This window comes from Camponotus vicinus, unplaced genomic scaffold (genome assembly GCF_025532165.1).
Source record: "Camponotus vicinus isolate PSW18456_S1 unplaced genomic scaffold, iyCamVici1.0 SCAF_6, whole genome shotgun sequence".
Classification (NCBI taxonomy): domain Eukaryota; kingdom Metazoa; phylum Arthropoda; class Insecta; order Hymenoptera; family Formicidae; genus Camponotus; species Camponotus vicinus.
Window position 1 is genome coordinate 3,690,486 of NW_028141978.1, and position 22,797 is coordinate 3,713,282.

The window sequence follows — 22,797 nt, forward strand, 5'->3', positions numbered from 1 at the left end:
ACATAGAGTTATTCATTTTTTATTGATATATTAAAAAAAAGAATCACATGGTTTAAAATTTTATTAAATCATTAGATATATATCATTAGATGATTTAATCATGAATGATAATCAATGATTAAGTTTTAATGATAAAATTGAAGTCGCCTTATGTATCAAGTGATATGGTCTATAATTACTTGTCATAATAATAAACTTTTACACGTGCCGATATATTCGAGTCAATTAGTCACAAGTTCGACGATGATTGGTTGGCGTTTGACCAGCTCAATGATTTATTTGCATGAGAGAAATTGTAATATATCACGGTTATTTGATGGACAATCCAATTCTTTAAAATATTTCATTGAACAGAGAGGAAATGCTTGATATCTTTTTTTTCACCGCTTTAAAATTTTTACATAAATAACTGACGTATGCCAATTCTTCTATATGGATAGAACAATTTTTATATTATATTTTTTATTCATTATATAATGTGTAAATTAATTGTACACATTATATCACTTTTATATGTAATAAATGATTCCAAAGAAAAAAGAAAGATTCTGTCAAAACTGATCTGAGTTTACTAAAACATTCGTGTATATAAATAGAGTACAAATATATGTGATTGATGCATATTAATGCGTATGTGTGTTCATATTTCTGAATATCTATTGTATAACTTGTCTTAATAATATATACATTTTGTAAATTGTTTCGTAAGAGATCGTATACATTCAGCAAGCATTTTTCGAATAGAGTAGCAGTGATTTAATGCAGCAAAAATATCGTATTGTATCAATTGATAGCTTCATTAAAAGTACTATAAATTTAAGGAGATAAATTTTTATGAAAACAGATTCTTTAATGAAACTAGTGATATTCGTTCGAGTTTTAATCCTTTATTATTATTTTGATTTAAATAATATTCAATATTGAGAATGTGACCTCTTTAGCAAGCACCTTAACCGGAAGTCTTTAATTTACTCCACCCAATTTCTCTTGTTCATGAATCATTATACACTGTCTCAGTAAATATCTGCTCTGTCGTATCAAAATTAATATGTTGTAATAATATTCCGATCGAATAGATACAACATATTTATTTTATAAATTACTTGATTAATTATGAAGAAAACGAAGCAATTATATAAAGTTTACTCTTGTAGAATAAATTTTCTCGAACCGAATACTTTTATTCCTGTTCTCACGAATGTTAGTTCTCACGTTCATAAATTAATAAAATGCTCGTCTTTTGAAGTCTATATTTATTTACATAATGTGCATAAAAGTTTTATTTTCAAAACACATACTTGCATAATTTAATCCTTCATTAATATTCGAAGCGAGAAAAAATATTCAGTGGGATATTTGTAGCGCAAGTTTATTAATTGAATGGAGCTGATAAACTGAGAAAATATATATAATTGTCCTTATAAAATTATATTCGGCTACTTAGGTCGCCGACAGCACGTTGTACCTCGATTATTTCTTGTTTAATATTCTGAACGCGCATGACTAAAATTTTAAGAGTCCTAGAACACACTTCAGCTATAAACGCGCAGAAGACTATCTACACTTAAATGACCGAATGTTCAAGTGTTTCTCTCATCAGGTCCAATACCAGTACGAGTTTTACGAATAGAGGTACTCTTGCTTCTAAGTCTTGAAAAAGCAGTTTGCTTGAGCGGTTTCTCGCAAGAGGTTGATACTTTGAAATATTAAAATATGTTTTTATTAAACTACTATTATATTTCAAGTTCATTTCGAAAATTATTAATCATTATATTTAATTAATCATTATGTATATAAGATTAATACGATTATTGGGAATGGAAATTGTATTGTAAATAAAGAGTTCTTGTTTATTCTTTTCTTTTTGAAAAATTTATTCGTAATAGGTAACGAACAAAGTACGAATCGCTTCGAGAACCCGCTAAATCTGAAAAAGCATCTTCTCGTCCATTCTTTTTCCCTCCTTTCGTCTATGCTTACATGCTTAATTACTATCTTAATACTACTTGTATCGTTAAAGACGTTAGTGAAGCGTGAACCTTTAAATATCGCTAGTCTTGATACGGGTTACAAATCGATCTCCATTGACTGAAAACAGTAACCAGAGCCGTATCTCTCAACCATTTAAAAAGCATTAGAGGAATTTCGCTTCGAGCAACGCGAAAAATAAATTCGTTCGCTCGTTCTTGTTCTCCTTGCAACCCGATCAGAAGTAGCTACTAGAAGACAGTTAGCTTGATTCTAAGAATATTCTTAAATAAGATTTACTCATTGCATTTTCATGATGGTCTTAGTCGCGAGTGAGCTCCGCGAAATGCTCGTATATGTGTACGTATGTATGTGTATGTATCTATGTATGCAAAAGAGTCGGTCGCCAACTTTGCATAAACATCTCCAACATGCGCAAACTATCATTCAAATTTCAATCACAGTCGCTAACGTAGCAACACTTTTCTCATACGTTCGAGATAAATCGTATCACTAAAATTCGATCCTGATTGCTATCTCAATGACATCCCAGTACAATCTGACAAGCCAAAGTATAAAGTTGTTAAATACACACAGCCACAAAGTGGTTGTATATATTAAAGTCTTGCAGACACCTAATATGTTTAGCATTCAATGAAAATGTAAATGTTGCTTTGTTATAATTGACGCATTGGTTATATAATCTGCGATCATCATAAAAAAAGACGCAATCTTCATGAAAATTACGATATTCATGAGCTGTTCCTTGCTAAATATTACCTCGGTTAAGAGATGTCGAGTCATCCTCCTCGTTATAGACCTCGAATATGTGTAGGTGTTTGCTTTCAACATATGGTACAAGAGATCCGTAATATTCGTCGCACTCGTCATAGTAGTTTCAATGTGTGTGTAAACTTATTTTCGCGCGTGAAACGATATACGTGTAGTATTAATGTCTGTCGAGTAACTGTCTCGAAAATGTCGATCTATTTTAACGAACGTAACTGTTCTTTTAAATGTTATGTGCATCAATACAATAAGTATCAATATTGAATGTGCAACATTAATGATGATTACAGAATTAATTATATAATATCCGATATATGTAGTATATTGTATATTTCTTGTATAATTATTTCTTGCAATTATCGTTAATGTTGCACATAATATTAAATGGATTATACGTATATAATTCAGATGCACATGATAATAATACGATTGTGCCCCCTTTGTATGTGTGAATAACAATATAAAAATCTTTTAACTTTTATTACACATTATTTACCCGTTGTGAATATAATGAAAATGAACATATAATAGAAATGAGAGGGCGAATAATGACAATTGCTAAGTATGGATTTTTTGATAACTTACGATATGAATATGTCTATGTGTGAAATGTATGTGTGAACTCTCGCACTCTGTTCATCTATCGTTCTCTTCGTATATGTTTACGAATGCGCGAATAAACCTTTTTTCTTAAGGCATCATTTTGCGAGGTGTTAGCCATTTCTTCATGTAGTAACAGAAGATCGTGGAGATGTAGATGAGCACCAAAAGAGCACACGTCACCCCGAGCGCCAGCACCGAGGTTTTTGTTGGACACGGCTCTACGATGGTCACTGTTTTGTCTAGAAATAAATGTTCCATATACAATCAGTATCATGAAAATTTCTGCCATCGCTTCAATGCGTCTTTTTCTGCCTTATCTTACCTGCTTCATTGAAGTCTATGCTGGCATCGCTCTTTAAGAAACCGGATTCTTTGTCATCGCCAAAATCGAGCACCAAAATCTCTTGAGACAGAGTCATATCTTCGCCTTTTTCTTCTGTCGAGTTCGCAAGACTTCTTCTACGTCTCTTACCCCACGATTCTACGGATTCGCGTCCCCACTCGCAAACAGCCTGAAAATGAGAAAAATGTTTGATAGTATCGTTTTTGTAATTAACAAGAGGAATAATAAAATTAATCAATTACCGGTTCGCAGGGTCCCAGACAGTACTTTACATTACATTGGAAAATCACACCGTAAGATTCGGTGAATCTAAAAGCTTCGTATATAGATTGCAAAGCATTACCGTCGGGAGTGAAACTGGGGAAAATGGAAGGATCGACGGGGCATCTGAAAATTTAAACATTCGTTCTGTAAATTATATACGTTCAATATAATCGGAAAATATATATTAAATAAAATATTAATATATTCAACTGAAACGCGGATCAAGATTGTTATATAAAAATTTCAGTCTGTTTCAGTTGAACGTATTATATACAATCAACTCACCCTTCATCGTCGATAATTTGGAACGTGCTTTTCGAATCCTTCGCCATAGCTACGCAACTGCGAGCGAAAATGCCGTAAGGAGCTATATAGAATATTAATATTAATTGTTATCGAATTGTCAAAAATTGATTATATTATTGTTCAAGTATAATTAGTATGCTTCTCTTAAAAAAAATAAATTTCTAAGAGAGGACATAAACTTACTGTCTTCCGGGATTTCGATTCTAAACGTCAACTTGTCGCCAATGCGTACAGTTTCAACCTCTCGCGATCGACTATCGAGGATGCGAATTCTCGGTGGAGGCGCTTCCGGTGCGCTGGTGATACTGATCATTTCCGGATCTCTGATCGGCATCATGCCGAATGTTATATTCTTCGAGGACATATCGTATGTACATTTAACTTTGTAAATCTTGTCAGCCTTTGTCATTACCACGGAATGATGTTGTAGCACAACCGTGTTTGAATAAATTCCAGTCTGAAAACCGTCACGCTGCCATGGTGAAAAGAAAGTTCGAACAGAGATTAAGTACTCAAAGAGAGAGGGTTGTGCATTATTTATCATAAACTCTTTATCGACTTTTTATAAAAGAATGTGTAAGACAGAGGTGTAAAAATTGTTTTTTTTTTAATTATGCATTATACATACATATACACATATAAAGATATATATATTATAAAAGTGCAGTGCTCATCAATCAAATAAATGTGATACATTAGTATGAAAATATAATAATATTAGACACACACATACAATATCGATAAAGTGTTTGTGTAACTTAATAATAAAGTGCTATTTACTTAATTTATTTCTAACAGCATGCGTACTTCAATAACATGAATAATGAAAAGCATTGTAACTGCAAAATTATAATTCTTTTAGAAAAGAAAAAGGAAAAAAGTATATCTGTGATGATCTTTGAGTTGCAAAAATCATGGATATAAACTTTGAAAATTTTGTATATTATAAATTACGTGACATATGTATGACATATGTATTATAATAAGTATTTCGAAAAGAACAAATAGCATCGAAAAACTATAATTATAATTAAAAAATATACATAAATACAATTACAATATTTTTCACACTTTAAATCATCTCTGAAAATGATTAAGTTCAATATCACCATCTTATCATATATCACTTACCACGCTCTGTGTGTTACAATCTTGTCCACTCATTGTGAGGTCCAATCTGAAGAGATCACTATTGATAACATCAATATTGCAAGTTTCGGATCGTCCAAGAGCGTAAATTCGTCCATTGAAGGGTTTATTCGTACGAACTTGGACAGCGATACGAGTGTCTTTACAATCAACCGATACTGTAACATATCGATCATTAAGAAAATGTTATAGTACCACATGTACATGTATTATTGAAATATTTAAAAAAATCTATACCATCGTAACAAGTGCCAGTCTTATCGCAATTAATATCGTTTCTAGTGAGATTGTTTATCGTAGAGTCTTCTGTGGTTTCAAAAACTACCGGAAGCGGGTCCGCTAATGGTCCAGTACCCTCTAAAATTTGTACAATAACATGTTTATGATTAATATATCATATACAAACTTAATTTATAAATTATAAATTATAAATTTTAATTGACGACTTTTTCAGCTTACTTTCGCAGAAATTTTCAAAGTAGGTGCCCACTCGTTCTCCATTATCGATCAACGGCCTCTCTGCATTAAGATACGTCGAAGGTCCATCCGGAAGAGTCCAATGATCCAGGTGGAAGAGGTGACAATTATAAGCCGATCCTTGAGGAGCGCCACGATAGAGAAAAGATCTACAAAGGAACTCGTTTTCGATTTCGCAGGCTAATCTGCAAGCGGACTCGCTTTGAACCTGCAGCTCCTTGTCGGTGTAATAGTGTAGACCTGCGTATTGTGCAACTTTATCGTCCGCTACGCCGATTCTGGGCATTTGGAAAATCCTTTGATACTTGCAGGCCTCTTTTCCTGTGAGTGTCCATAATTATTTTTTACATACATTTGTTATTCTTCTACAATTTATATTTTCATTTTCATTTTTCTCAAAAATGCCGCATTTACCTTTCAAACATAAATTCTCAAAGTAATCCACTCCTTGCGCGTCCACGAATTGAACGTATTGACCTGTCGTTCGACGATCCGAGTCGCTCAAATGACACTGAAGCGTCACGTAATTATATTCTGTGGAACGACAAGTAAAACGATGCTCGTTTAAGCAAGCAGCGAGACAAGCTTCTTTCGTGGACGTGTAAATTAATGCGTTGTCCAATCCTCGTATCATTTTATTTGGAATGCGTTCGAAGGACCACGGTCGCAAACAAACGTTCTCTAAAATAATATAATAAAATTAGATGATTTCATTTCTCTATTTTTCAGTATTATACATTCTCGTAATATCTATGATATGATAATAAGATTGCAGATCTTAGAAATGTGTGTGCGCTAGGTAATTTTCTGTGATTTCTGACATTTTCATGATTCGCTGGTTAATGACATTTGGTTTACAAATTTTTTCCTTCAATATTTTATCTTTCTCTTGCTAGAAAAAGTAGTTTTTACACTTCTGCACACAAATCGTGACAAGATTTAAATCAATTTGTAGTTAGTTTTCGAAATTGAGGGGAGCATCAGGTCGGATAAAATACTAAACCATTAAGTAAACCGAAAGTAAGGTCGTTAAACAGTTTTCAAAAAATCCTTGGTTTTTGTCTTTTTCTTCGAATTTGATAAGATGCTTCGACAAGCTTATCAATACTTCCGGATCATGCCGCAATGAAATTATCGAGTCGTACGAAAGATCTTTCGTGCTGAAACATCATAAGACGCTGGCATGTGACTTGGCATCGACGTTGATGTCGACGGTGACGCACGTAGCCGCGCTTTTTGGCACTCGAGTCCGGAATATATTTCGGCCGAGCCTGTTGAGCGTTCCAATTTCTTTTGTTCCGCCCTCGAAACCGGCGCTAAAGTCGCAGCCGACGACGAAAGTCGGTGCCAACGAACCGCTGCGTGACTCCTTCACGCATGAATCACCGCCAACCGCGAATTCCTGGCGTTCGCTCGTCCTGAACGAAGAATCGTTAGGTTAATAAAATGATAATTATTTTTCGATCAGCAATGTAAAATTCAACAGCTCTTCTATATATAATTTTCTGGCACCACATATCCGCAATTAAGTATTTCAGTGCGATTCACAACGGACGATGAATAATGGAGATATATGAGGTGTCTGATTATATAATTTGATATTTTTCTTTTTCTAGTATTATATTATTTTCTTTTCATAGTATTTTATTTTCGAGAAGCAAGCGATTTGGTCAAAATAATTTTTGTGAAGACGTAATATCGAGAGATCATTCATATATTTTTTAAATAAGATTATATGATTTCTTTTATACAAAAGTTTCGATTTATCTTGCGTTTGAAGCAATGCTCAGTTTTTTGGGGTGTCAGGTTTAAGATGAATTTATGAAATACATGGTTGGTTAATCTTACAGCTATCATTAAAGTGAGATTCTGCGTAGTTTGTAACGAGCTGGACCTCAACGATCATGTTAGCAAGTCCATCCTTTTAAATTTTAATTCTTCTTTTCATTAGTATACTTAACTGGAAATGCATAGAAACAAATATTTCTACGAATATCTTACCGAGATGAATGGATTTATGACGGAGAGCTAAGCGCTTTACGATTCGAAACAACTCGACAAGAAAATCGCCTTACTAGTTAAATAGGCAACATGTGACTTCTCCTAACACATGAAAGTCCCGGAAATTTCGATTCTATAAAAGATTTATAAAGATGTGCAAAGATATTAAATCTGACATTGTCAATTTTTGAAATATCGAAAATTTTACGTAGATTTATATAATTTATTTGATCATTTAATTATAATGAAAATATGCAAAATGTATGGAAACATATATATAAAAGGATATAAAATATAAAATATAGAATATAATAATAAAATATAAAATAAATGTAATATAATAAAGTATAAAATATAGGTATAAAAAAAGTATAGAATATAGAATATAATATAGAATATAAAATTAAATAAAAAATATAGAATATAAAATATAGAATATAAAAGAAGAAAATATAGAATATAAAATTTTTTCTGTTTAAAAATTAAAATACCCTCTTTTATTGCAAAAGAATTAACATTTTTTCTTTGCATATATAATATTTATGATACAACGGGGGTTTTAAAAGAACTTTTAGATCTAGGTGACAGCAGAGGCTAGCCCTACCCGCTTCTATCACTACTACTACTACTACTATTTACGGTACAAATTTTTTTTGAAAAACTGAATAGAAATAACAGAAACCTCTTCCGCTTTTCGCTCTTCTCTCTTGAAATCACGAAACATCGAAAAGATCCGGATAAAGTTCATCCTTTCACGAAAACAGTCATCTTCTTTAAGAACTCTTAAGGGCCTTCTTTTCATTCATGTTCCAACTTGATAAAGTTTTGCACAGGAGATTGGCAATAGTTTTGCAGATCTTTAAAGGCATCTAAGACATTGGTGGATTCGTTAAACTAATATTAAAGAATCCTTAGAATTCCCAGAAGCCCTTTTCAACACTCGGGCTCATCTCTCCTGCAGGTAGCTGTTTATGACGGTCATTCTCTTTAAAGGCATTCCGTATGATCCTGCAGGTACCAGCAGATGTGTTTGTCCAGTTCCGTTCTCACTAGATTTTCCCCGGTGAAAAGTGAAAGCTATTTTGCGCGTACAAAGGACGAGAAACGGACAAAGGGGATTTTTACCTGACCAAGTGCAAGAAGTGTTTTATATTTCCTTGCGAAAGAAAATCACCTAAATCAACATATAATCTTACCGTGATTTTATAATTATTACTACAACGACTATCTTTTAGGGCAAAATTAACTCTAAACTGTTACTTTCCCACGAAATGTATTTCTTAACTTAATCAATTTTACCAGCACATCGATTATACTTTATGTTATTCTTTATCGTTATATATAGTATTTAAGTTATTATATTTGTTATTATATTTATTATATTTATAATTCTTAATTATTGTATTATAAGAAATCTTGTAATTTAATTTATTCATTTTAGAATATTATATTATTAGTAACGTAACTTTTACGTTTTAGAGAATATTACGCTATTATTTAACGCGATTTCAGATTCTTCATAAAAAATGCATGCATGCTAAATATGTTCTTCAACCGTACAGATAGAAACACCCTACTGTATTCTAAGCAAATCGAATCGCATTATTAAGCCCTTGCATTGTCCGCATATAAGTTAGTATTGTTTGCCGGGGACCTTTGCCTCGTTCAATGAAATCCCGCCAGTTAGCATTCCTCTTGAAGAGTTAGCGTTTCTCTTGAAGTTTTACCGACAAACCTGCTTCAAGTTTAGAATTCAGGTTATCACATTTCACGGTCCTTTTTCCGTATTATTTTACGTACATGTGGCAAAACCGTGTGATTTTCCTCGTCGCAAGTCATTTTTTATGTGCTACTTTTTTCCCACGCCTTTCAGGATTAACAACATTGATGTGCACTTTAATTTAAGGAGAACAGAGTAGAAAAAAACAATGTTTCATATGCGAGTAGAAATAAGCGCCGGTGTCTTAACTCACCGGATCTTATCTGCAGTTTCGTCATGTAGTACATATTGACGGCTCTTTGGGGCTGGGCGGCCGGATTCGTGGCGGCCGTTTCGTTCTGCAGTTGGCAGAGAGTATCCTGCATCGGCGCCAACGGATTCACGACGAACGAGAACGCGGCGGCCTGACATTCCGCCTCCTCTCTGCACCATCCCTGGCACTCGTACAACGACAGATTCCTCACACTGTAGTAGGTGGTGCCGCGATAATCGTAATCGGTGAGTTTCTCGAACGCCGTCCTGGCTGGAAATGTGAAAGCAATGTTTGCGTTTATGCGGGAGAGGTTCTCTAGGATTTCGCTGGACGCAAGCCCCAGGTTCACCGAGTCTTCTTCCGAGCCACGTGTCGAGGACTCCGATGAATCTTAAGAGAAACTTACCCAACGCAGCGTCGCCGGTTGCCAACAGCACCGTGAATATCAGGCTCGCGGTTGTAGCTGCTATCGTTCCGATCCCGAACGAGCCCATCTACAATGAGAATAAGGAATCTCAGTTACACAGTCGTAATTAGAATCAGCTGAGCTGAATGAACCGAGGATTGTTCCTCGAGCTCAATTCCCACGCACGCGTGTGACGAGAGAGAATAATTTCCGCATGTTAAATGTGCTAAATAACTTACTTTAAATAATACTGAACATACGCGAGGGAAATGAAGCATGTTCCTCGGAGAGAAACATCAGTATCCACGAAGACATGCAACATGCAAGTCAGTACTTGAGTAATATGCATATGGTTGAACGCGGAAGTTCCGCTTTCGAGCGATTCGACACGCGTTAATCCGGCATGATTCTCGATCAAATCTCGATATCTCGATAAAGCTAATCGAAGGAGCGGGAAATTCCATGGGTGCGAAGAGTTTGTCATGCGGTTCCGAACGAATTTAACATTCATTAGGGTTCGAGGAGGCGATCTTGCCAGGTTCGATCGTGGAAATAGCACCGGCAGCGATTCGCTCGCGTTGGCCGGGAACACGCGAGATGTCAATTTCCCGCACGTGTTTTGCTCGTGTTTTGCGAAGCCGCTTCCTAGTTTCCTCCTGTCGTCATTTTTGTCCCGTTTCTTCTACCACAGCTGGTATGTCGGAGACTCCCGTTCTACCTCGTCCCTCGGCGCATCTCGATCTCACCGAAGCAGGACGAGAGTTCCGCAAGATCATTTCTCGCTTCGTATACATTTCTCTCTTAATATGTTTATCTATCATCTTTCGCGGTAATAACAGTGGTGTCGCGTAAGAATTAATTCAAACGTCGAGAACGTGAGCCGCGAAAATAGATCGCGCATCTTCCCGTTATTTTGCAATTGATCTTCTTCTTGCACGTGCAAATAACAACGTTTGTGCTAATATCGATAATTATTGAAATTGTTTTCATTATCCTTAATTTCTCTATATGCGAAAAAAATTCATAATACTAGGATCATAATAATTAAAATTATTGCACTCTATCTCGTCATTTCTATCATTCACCTCACTTATGTATATGTCGCTGCATGTAAGTGTGATATAAATTATATATTCATCACAAAGATTCGAACAATCCATCAAAATTTGTAAACAACAATAATGTTCATTAATTACAAATCTTCTAAATTTAAAAAATTGTTTAGATGACTAATAAACAGAGCTTCATTTAGTGATTATTAAAATCTGTTATTTCAACGAAAAAGATAGTTTGTCTGTGAGAGAGATGTTAGGAAATCTTTTTATAATAAAGTTCATTATAGATTGCTTTTTTGGAAGCGCATTTAGTTTTCGGATACCAAAATCCAAGCCATTGTTATGTTCTTATGTAAATCCACGCGCAATCGGCCATCATCGGATTTCACGAGTTGGTGGCTTTGTTGACCAACTTACCTCGCCCTCTCGTGCACGTTCGATCGGCCAATCGGCACATTACGATAACAAGGATACAGATATTATCATACCAGAAGACTAGCCACGTAGTCTCATAGAGTTCGAGGTCACCAAGCATAATAGCGCTCTATTGGAGATTGCCAGAGGGAAGGAGAGCCACGTCGTGGCCTGTACCGAGGCCAAAGGTTCATCCTCCCCTCTTCATCCGCGTCCCCGTGGCCTCTCCTCGCGACCCGGCACCCACGAGTTGCACGTCGTGGCAAAGTCGCGCGCTAACAATGAGGAATGCGCTTAGGCGCGCTCAGTAGGCAGGTTGATGCACTGTTACGAAGATTAATGCACCTACCGGGGTGAAAGAAACACGCGCGCGGAGGAAGCGCGGATTTCTTCTTCGAGGTCATGAGTTACCTGAGAAACTCGGATTTCCGGGGTTTAACGGCACCTTTATACCTGCGAGTTCTAGATTTAGAAATCTGAAATCGCCTAAATAATGTTTTGTTAAAAATTGCAAATTTAGAGACTCAATTTCTACTGAGACTGTCGAAAGAAAAGACAAGATTTTTTTAAATTTTTATTATCGTCACAATTATATTATTTTTTAATTTTATTATCATTTCTTTCTTTCAGAAAATAAATATGTTAAAATATACAAAAATTATATATAAAATGGTGCATATTTTGCAAATATATTTTGCAAATAATATTTATCAAAAGCAATGACAAATATTGATACCTCAAAAAAAGCAATTGAATATACACACGATAAAGTAATATTATACATGACAAATATATACACATAACAGAATATTAATAATTAAACAGAAGCGAACGGCAGAATTAAAATTACAAACTAAATTCTATAAATAAAGGAATTGTCAAAACAATCGATAATAGTCTGCATAATTATACTTGAATTAATTTTTTCTCTCTTTTTATCGCTGATTATTAGGACAAGAAAAACAAATGTAGATAGGGATAAATTTTTCGTTATTACTATCTACGATCAGAACATATTTCTATCGTGTTTCAATTGATGTTGACAGTGATCGAGATATGCAATACGGTAGCCCGAGCGATCTTAACGATCGCACACGTGTGCACGTCGCGTCATCATCTCCGGCCAGGAAAAGTTATCCCGAACGAAAGTCCCTGACCTTTACGTCACAACCGGTCTCGTCTATAGCACCGAAGAAACCTGGCCGACGGGTTCGCAGGCCACTGCTGATGCCCGAGGCGCGTTTGCTACGCGAAGATCGACACTTCCGGTAATCCTGCGATGCGTCTGTGCGAACCGCACGCCTACCGGATTTCAGTCGCTTTTTTGCTAGAAATGTGTTCCTCGATAGCGAAGATCCTGATTACACATCCCGCCCCGATGGAAGTCGTTGCGATGCAGGGTGCAATTAGGCGAATTACGGAAGATTGTTGAGGTAACCCAGCGAAGAAAGGAAATGGTACTCTTATGGGTTGGATTGATCAGGATATCACGGTCGCGTGGCACTTTCGTTTGCTTATGATACCTTGAAATGGCATGAATGTTTGAGATTAAAGCAAGCAAGAGGAGAAAGGAAGGAAGACGTTGTTGAAAAATCATTCCGATATTTATGTAACGTCCACTTAACTATTAATTAATTTCATCGATGATTATTACAATTAAACGCGTTCGTAGCGTTTACTAGAATCCAAGCAAATTCCTCTGGACGGTTAATTACCGCCTCATGATCGTCATCTTCGGATAATGCAGCGTCATGGAGGTCTCATGACAGCCCAGCTACGTAATTATGGTAGACTCTCGAGAGCCCATGAAGATTCAATTACGACGTCACGAGTTAAGCGATCCTTTCGAGAACGAATCAGGCGTTTATGGGGTCGTTTACGGTTCTCGCAGATCCGTTCCATGTACATCATCTGTTGCAAAGGAATATATTACCATGACAAACTATACACTTATGTTATTTTATTATTCTTCTCAAATAACTTGCGTCCCTCATAGATACGTATTTTTACGAACGGCTACTTTTACGAAAAAAACCGCAATCGATTGATAACGCAAGATAAGCTGCTTTAGAAGATCGTAATCGTGAATCGTTGCGTGTGAATCAGGAAGGTTGGAACCCGGCAGCTCGGCTATTGAAACACGTAGATTTATTTTCTTCTTGTGACATCAATGCCATTTGAATTAATAGCTTCTCTAGAGAGAATTTCCTTTGGTAAAGACGCGGCGACTTGTTTCTCTTATTATTTCCCACGTTTTCCTAGAGGATGGCAATAGGAACGAGCATTCGCTGGATGGCGAACGTTTAGTACTTCTTGCGCGTATAATTTCCAATTCGTACGTTTACAAATCAAAATTATAATTGGTAAAACGTTGCGAACAATTATATCTCGATGAGCACATCAACTCAGGATGCATTAATTTTCAACGTTCGCGAGCGTCAGTCTTGATGGTTACCTGGGTGGAACTGATTAGACGGTGAGGAAAATTGTTCCTCGCTGGGTTACATCCCTAGTGTCCGCGAAAGGGAAAGGGGAAAAGTTTTACGGAAAGGCAGGATTGTTATTTCTGCCAAGCGCACGCCATCGCTCCTCTTCTCCCGCGAATGATGCTGCGATAGGAAGAGCCAGCGAGGAGAGAAATCATCATTTCTTCGTCTAGGGTCGCTTCACACCCTCTCGGCGAAGCGCTTCCCGTCACGATACTGCATCCGCTTTCGTGATGAATCCGACTGCTCACAGTTGGGATTTACATGAAAGCGAAAAGCAGACCCTCGTGTGCGTGCATAGTACCCGAGAAATGTGATGCTCGTCTCAGTGAATAGTGATGAGGTGCCAGCGGAATATGCGATACACGGCGCCTATAATTAAATAAATAACCCGTTCGCGTATGTATTATCCGTTCGATTCCGAAGTTAAAAATCGCAAAAGTTCTTGGGCAGTATTAATTTTCTACGGCATTAATCAAACATAATCTTTGTTTCCTCTTTTTAAACCTAACCATTCAAATTTTTAAAAATAGAGAAGAATGGAAAATAAATCGACCGAAAACTAGTAATTTTCTGGGAATGATTTCTCGTTATGTGTCTGGAATTTTCAAACCGTTTTCGCACAATGTCGGATTACGAACTCGACGAACTACGACTATCCTCACGACCTCAGACCAGTAGCGTGGATTCATAAACAATGAGTTTGCAGGAACGCGAGAATAGAAGAGAGCCAGAGAATAAAGAAGAAGAAAAGGCGAGACGAAAGCTGGCGTGGAACAGCGAATTCATAAATAATGAAGGTACGTAAATCGCGCTAAAGCTGCTCACTATTCAAATCCTCCAGAAGGTTTTCACGGACGTTGACGCATTGATCTCTCTTCCGATAGATATTTTACGGTCTATCGTATGAACCGTGAAATTGACGCGGAATTTATTTGACTCTTCCCTGAGAAAAACATGATAAATTCATGTTTCAAACATTAGAACTCGAAATTCCTAAAATAAAACAAATTTTTTTATTGTTATTAGAAGCTTATGTTTATCTTAAATATGAAGAAATACGGATTTCACAATCGCAGTTTGATATTTTGTAAGAAGTGGGATGAAAAAATCAAAAGTTCCGTTGCCTCTCAGCGATCAAGGCGAAATGATCTGCTTAGGATCGATCGATTGATCGATCTGGCGAGATGTGCATCGGGACGCACATCAGATGATCTCAATAAATCCTTCGAGAAATTAACAGCTAGATCAAAATATATTATACGGAGGACATGAAGGCGGACAAATCGAGAACGTAAAATAAAAAAAATCTAATTCCATTCGTATGTTTTCCGCTGATGGCGGAAGACTTCGTCCTGGTGCAACGACCTGGTGCGGCGTAGGAGCCCTTGCTTTCTTCGCGCTATCACAGCACGAGAATAATAATCAGGCAAGCGAGGGGGAAGGACGACCTTTCGGCTCTCATCTCCATCCATCCAGGATATTATCCAGGTAAATGCCGTAAACGTACAGCGACGAGACTTGTCCCACAACGGCGAATATTAAAATGATGTATCGTCGATGTAACGAGTTCTATAAATCAGTGGCCCCGAATGGCCTTTGCCGAAGTCGTTTTTCTTCCTCGCACGGCTGAGGATTGCTAAAAATTGCTTTTTACCTAACCCTAAGCGCGTATTCGCATGATCGTGCACAAGTATTGCGCCTTACATGGTTGATTCTTGAAATGGTGTGAGAGGAGATCATCCCGAGCTGATACTCAAGAGGAGAGATGGAAGAACTTTTACGAGGAATATTCTCGTAGAGAAGTACGTTATCGTTGGAAAACTTTGACGCTCAATGATGGGAAGAAACGTTCGAAGTGAAGACCGAAGGTAGACGCGCGCATACAGAAATCTACGGCCTCGCTTTATGGTTTCGTATCAGGCAAGCAGTAATCATACGAAGCTCATAAACGATCTTTCAACTCGCATCTTCATCTTCATCCGCGTCTTCATTTTTCACGAAGATCGTTCCAAGTTTTATCGCGCGAAGCGAGTCATCGGCGAAACTTGTCTTTAGGAGATATTGGTAAACGAGATAAATTGCGTTTCTCATGTGCTCTTATGCATTAATAAGCGGTCTGTCTTCATGAGAATTTTCTTCCTCAGCCAATAATCGCGACACATGTAGGTATCATCAAGAAGCAATCGTACGTTTTTAAAATAAAAAACCAACATCTTTCAGACTTCACCTCAGAATGCAGTCGTTAACGTTGCTTGAAAGTTCTTTACAGAATGGAAATGGAGAAGTAAAAGACGATGATCTTGAAGCCGTGCCACCTGTAGCTTTCGAATTGACGCTTCTTGCTCCTCCAACATTTCATATTACCCAGACAAGATGATTGACGATCTCGCATATTAAACGAGGTTACTCGTCCTCCGACGATCAAATGGACAGTATTGTAGCGCGATGCCAGTACTATATTTATGCAAGATGAATTAATCGCCGAAGAATACGTGCGGCAAGATAAAATATTGAAGAAGAATATCTACGTTTTATCTGCGATTGGGATTTTATTTCGCGGAGCCAAAGAAGCACCGAGCGGCTTCATCATCTCGCACCAAGCGCGGCATCCGGACTTCTCTATCCTGGAACGGAAATTATCCTCGCGGTGAATTGCAGGATAAAGAGAGATGAAACACGGAAATATCTCGCGCTCGATAATGGCAGTTTGTAGATAGGTAAACCGGAATAAGTAAACGTCGACTCGCGTTGAGATAGCGATACGGGATAACATTTGCGGCGCCTTAATGGAGAGACACAAGAGAAATTACTTTTCCGCAGTCACGAATTGGATTGCGCACGTAAATCACTCTGACAGTGGACAACTGGCTACTGCTAAATGCTCGAGTCCTCGGGGAAATGTACGCTGGAATAAAGAGAGAGATAATTATACGTTAAACCAACGGTTGAATAGAATTTACAAGATAAAATAAAAATATAAATTAAAATAAAGAATAAGCGACCTGGCGATTAATCAAAATTAAAAATGTTAAAATAAGATATGAGGTATAATTAACATATTTCAATTAACTCGATATCAACTCGAGAGGAAATATCGAATTTACGACGAGGTGATCTCCGATATACTAAAAACAAAATCGAGCGAGTGAATTTTTTAAAAAGCACCCATATATCAATTTCAGTTAATGTTAGCTCGACGAATATGTATGAGTTATCGCATCCTCGATAACTGTATTTAAGTTTGCAAGAAGAAATAAAAGGTAAAATAGAGTAGAAAGGAACAGAAGAAGTTATGTAAAAAAAAACTGACAGGGAAGGATAAAAGAAAACGAGGAATTCTTCCGCAGCGAAGCTGTACTTATCTTCTTCGTATAAAACAAAGTGGCCCGCGGCTACTCCTCGCTCCATTTGCACGAGATAATCTTAATGTCTATAGAGAAAAGGAAGCAGCAATGATGGAACGATATAACGTAACTCGAACACATTGAAAAGACCAGATTTTGTAAAAAAAAGAAAAAAGAAATACACTGCAAGTTTTCAGGCTCGTTGCGATCGTCTTATCGACATCCTCGTTTTCCTCATTTCCTTTCGTCATTGATAATTAAGCATTCGGTTAATTAACCAGTTGCTTTGCGCAGAGAATCTTCCGTTACGTCATTTTTCATTTTACGAGGATAGAATTTCTTCGAGAAGTTGTCTTACAAGTAGAAGCGATGACCTTGAGAATATCTAACGCATGAAGAGCAGAAACCCTGATGAGGAAATCCTCACAACTGGAGATCGGACTGGTAATTAAACGACGACGCTCATTGATGCGTACCACCGTTACTTGTATCTCAGTTTTACGGCAAAAAAAAAATTGCGTAACAAGTTACTTTACGAGAGTCTCGAAAAAAACGACCTTGAAGAGACTACCGCTTCCTGGATGCAGAAATCGATAATCTTAGCGTTAACTTAACACGACTTAACGATCCTGATATTCATGAAGGTTTGAGCTGACAACGAACCGGTTACATCGATCAATGTTAAATGTACGTTTAAAGATTATAAAACGAAGTGGCAGATTGATATTTTATTTAGGCATGCTTTACAAACACATTTCTTTTGAGCAATTAATAAATGCAAATAAACAAAAGTATGATAATAATATAGAATCTTAAATACTAAGAGAAAGAGAGAGTAATCTTTGATAATCTAATGTTTGTTAAATAGTTTATCTATTCTACTTTTCGTTTTGCATTCTTTTATACGAAAAAAACCAATTTATTATTCAAGTCTAGAGAAAGCAATGAATATTAACAACTTTTATTAATAATTTTATTTTCTCGGGGACAAGATTGATAATTAACCAATCAAAATAATGATTACCATGTCGTTATTTCATATTGAAAGGAAATGCAAAACTTGAGGACAGGATTAAAAAATGCTAGAAATATTGCATCCTCGTGTTTACAGTTAAGTCGCTACAGATTTTTTCTGCCACGATGCTTTCCTGAGATGTGCTCATTCCAAGGAATTGCGAGAAATTTGTCTCGAGGAAGGAGGAAAGAGAACAATACAGGACGACCAAGGTAGTATCGCGTTGACCCGTTACATCAACGATAGCGTACGATGTGCGCCAGTGATGTAACGTAACTTGCGAACGTGAGTCGCATCTTGAAACCATCTTGAGACGATTCGCTGATGAGCGAGAGTAGGTGCAGCATCATGTGCATGAGCAAACATTCTCGAGAAAAGCGACTCGAGGAATTTGTAATGCACGTGTCCGTTGTTCAATAGGTATTTCAAGCAACCTTATGTCAAGTTACTACCACCGTTCGCGTAATTTTAAAAATTCAGTGAACTTCTAACGGACCTCGTAACGTAAAGACCTCGGTACCGCGCGTGTCGCGCCATCCTATAGTTTAATTATGCTGGAAACACCGGTTTGGAAACTGCCGAGAGCACGGCAAACAACACGCGCTACCAAGAGCTACTCGATGGCGCGCTGCCGAGGACATCACACGGTCGTGATCATGCAAAGCCGTAGCTACGAGGACACTTTGTCTCCTCGTCGTTCGGGCCGGCGTGTTCCGCGATTTTTTGCAACCAACCCTCTAAGCCGGATCCTTCGTCCTATCTTTCTCTCTCCTCCTTCTATCGTCCACGCTCATCCGGCTCCTTTGGCCGGTCGATGCAAATGGAACGACCGGGAATAGAAGCTCGGAGCGAAATCAGCGAGGCAGGATGGCGAGACAAAACGATCTCCAGGAGGAACCCGCTGTACCGTTCAAGGACACAATCCAACTCGAAAGCAGGCTCCGTGACAAGAGATAGAAGAAGCGGTAGAAGAAGAAGAAGAAGAAGAAAAAGAAGAAGTCTACGACTAGGGAGGCCGAGGAAGGGAATATTCACGGATGTGCCAGCCACGTTACACGGATACCGCTTGTTGGTAGGATTTTTCCCGATTAGTCGCAGCCACCGGAGAAGCTCGGAGGTCTAGCGATCCAATGGGACAGGATGCGACCCGACGACGAAGCCGTGAACGGCCGCAGAGGAGAGCGACGAGGGAGGATTCGTTTCTTCTCTATCGTCTCTGGGGATCGCGGCTCGGACGCTATAAATTAATGCTCTCTCTCGAGGGCGGCTTCGCCGACGGGAGCACTTAAGATAATTTCCATCCCGTGTCCTTCTGGCCGGTATCGTCGGCTCGAGTACACTCGCCGCGAAATGCTTGCGATTTTGAAATGCTCGTGTACGGAACCATAATGAATATCTACGCAATCGTATCTGAGAATCGGCGGTTTCGCTTAATTCGGGTTAATCACCTCGCCAAGAATCTCCGCTACGTGCACCGCGGCTATTAATCAACTCTACCATCTACCGCAGAGATTTTTCCGAGTCTTCCCTTTCTCTCTCCTTCTCTCAATATTATTACTCGCACAACTGGATCCTTTTTCTCTCTTTCAACTTACGACGATGATTCGCTGAAGCGCGGTGGTATCGTTCGACAGCGCGAGGGATGAGCTCTGCTTCTTCTGAATGCACCGGTCGCTTTCGCCGACCGGCCTCAGCTCGGCTCGGGGGGTTCAATGAACCGGTCGATAAATTGCGCGTCTACGATTCTCCGCTTTGCGCGCGCGAGTCTTTCATACCCGGTAATTACGGATTCGCCCGGCCGGCTAATGGCTATTTAGAACGGACCAGGCGTGATTTAACGTCGCGCTCGACTTGCCCTACCCGCGGCGCGGCGTACTTTTCGTAACTCGCGATTTGCATCGCGGCGGAGCTCCAGCGCTAACAGGCCCCGAGTTAATAGACTCGTGCCTGGTGAGGGGCAAAACGGCCGGGATCCAACGGTGTGCGATCGTCTGGTTAAGACACTTTTCTATCACGGGTACGCCGCGCCTGCCGGCGACCGTGCGCTAAGTAATATATTATCCAAGGATTACGCGATGAATCTAATTACTAGGAGTGCAATTGCAACTGCGATTTAAGTGCTGGACGACTGCGAACAACGACTCGACTGCACTCGCACACACGTAATTTGCATGTTAATGGAACGAATAATAATCACGCGTGCTCCAAGCGAGCGCACTGATACCGCGATGCCACCTTCTTACTCCAGTGAGTCTCTATATAGCTTGTAATTAAGGCTCCAGCCAAGAAAGCAACAATGAAAAAGTCACATTTAATAATCCCGACGCGTCGCGTAATAAAGGGTCTCACGGTCGTTTAAAATTCGGGTCAGTGTCGCGGATGAGACACTTTCACTATGCTTACCCGAGAGTTTCAGGTAATCTTGATTATCCCGCTTATACAATGCGACAGCCGCGAGAACAATGGCGTACGTACATCAGTATGTGAATCGACCCTCGCTGCTGCGTCCGATGCTTGTCACGTAAGGGTTCAACACACTCGAGCGTCGACGGGGACACCTCGACCTACGCAAGAAGCAGGCTCGAGGAGGCGGGGAGCGTCGAACGGCAGGGGGGAAATCGGAGAAACTGCGCGGGTGTAATCGGGAAGTCGATTATGCGAGCTGCCCGCGGCGCGTAATGAGAAATGATCTCGAGTTAATGAGCAGCTCTTCAGGTTGACGAACGCGCGACCGGTTACCGGGTAGGGTGGATACGCACGCAACGAACGCACGATCGTCGAGGTGCGAACGCAGATGCGAAGTGGAAGCGAACACTTGCGTGCGGCGCGTATCGTGAGGGAGGAAGAGCAAAACGCACTGGAAGCAACAGCGACGACCTTGGACTCGACCTCCCTCGAAATCGGCGGGAGGTCTTCCTTCTATCGCGGGATAATTGGATGCGCGAGCCTTTTATACGGCCTTATTAATTCCAGCGCGAGAAGCAGTGGATGAAAGCATCCTCGCGGAACACGTTTTATGTTTGTTTCGAGTGGCTGCGATAAAACTATGCAACATGGAATCTAATGTATTTTCTGAGTAGTTTATTCCGCTATAAATTAAGATTTAAGTAAAAGATTATTATATAAATTAAAATAAGATATATCTTTTTTACTTCCTTAGCGGGATGTAATTGCATCTTACGGTAATCAAATTATGTCGTAATTATGAGCAGGTGTATTTTATTTCGCGTCTTCCTTTCACTATTGATATATCGAAACAATCGTGATGTACAATCAACGCAATTTAATTTGCGATAAAAAGCATCGCGGACGTTTTTCATAAGTATAGAGATAAGATAATGATATAGAATGAATCCAGGGGAGTTAGGGAGATTACACGGTCGATCAACGCATCGAGGAAATCCTTCGCCGGCGAATCAGCTGTATTATTGTACATTCAATCAGAAACGCTGGAGATACATCGTAGCGTCGAATCAATTTAACCGACCTACGGATGATGGCGTTAATTTTTTTCAATGATTTTAATCTTGATTTTTACGGCCGACGCATTAACGCCTCGCCTAAGCATTCGTAATACCCTGTATCAGCAACGAAATTATAGACGATCCGCGAAACATCATCTTGATCATCGAGCGGTATAGAAAAAATTTCTTTCATCAACGAATGATCCGCCTCTCTTTGTGCGATTCATCTTGCAGTCGACACGATTGTTGCGTTGCATTCAATCCTCTCATTGCATTTAGCGTGCTAAAGGCACCGGTTACAGAGATGCACGTCGAGCAATCAATCCACAGGCGTGACTTATTGTTAGATGTATAGCGCAAATGCACCATGGAATGTTATGCTCGACAATGTGATCGAAATGTCATAATTCGCATTAACATTTGTGTGTGATAAATTTTAAAAATTTAATAGCGATAAATCAATAAATCAATAAATGACTAATTCAATGAATAATCTTCCATTTCTGACATATATATCGTTTGTATGTGTGTTTAATTACTACGAATAGATAAAAATATTTATAAAATTATACGATAATGAATATATATATATATATACATTAAATAAAAATATATTTTCGATTATTTCGAGTCACTTGACGACGCGATATAACCAGCTAAAATTAATAAAATATCCTCTCCGCCGAGTTACATCTTAATAATCATATTTTGCGACCTGCAAAAATCTACTTTGATAT

At 38.4% G+C, this 22,797-nt stretch overlaps 1 protein-coding gene across 2 annotated transcripts in view; it reads right to left on the bottom strand.

Annotated features, from left to right (window-relative positions):
- Positions 1–43: 43 nt before the first annotated feature.
- Positions 44–22,797, bottom strand: part of Tyn (trynity) — a 41,033-nt gene continuing 18,279 nt past the window's right edge. The window contains exons 2-12 of one of the 2 annotated variants that reach the window (XM_083103066.1): positions 10,280–10,367; positions 9,874–10,143; positions 6,314–6,580; positions 5,882–6,220; positions 5,660–5,779; positions 5,405–5,580; positions 4,457–4,730; positions 4,253–4,334; positions 3,946–4,090; positions 3,683–3,872; positions 44–3,599 (exon numbers count right to left, since the gene is read on the bottom strand). In XM_083103066.1, the coding sequence (XP_082959192.1) occupies positions 3,448–3,599; positions 3,683–3,872; positions 3,946–4,090; positions 4,253–4,334; positions 4,457–4,730; positions 5,405–5,580; positions 5,660–5,779; positions 5,882–6,220; positions 6,314–6,580; positions 9,874–10,143; positions 10,280–10,367 (2,103 nt within the window). In that variant the 3' untranslated portion in view covers positions 44–3,447. Of the gene's footprint in view, positions 3,600–3,682; positions 3,873–3,945; positions 4,091–4,252; positions 4,335–4,456; positions 4,746–5,404; positions 5,581–5,659; positions 5,780–5,881; positions 6,221–6,313; positions 6,581–9,873; positions 10,144–10,279; positions 10,368–22,797 lie in introns of both variants that reach the window. The other variant, XM_083103063.1, reaches the window with a different exon arrangement.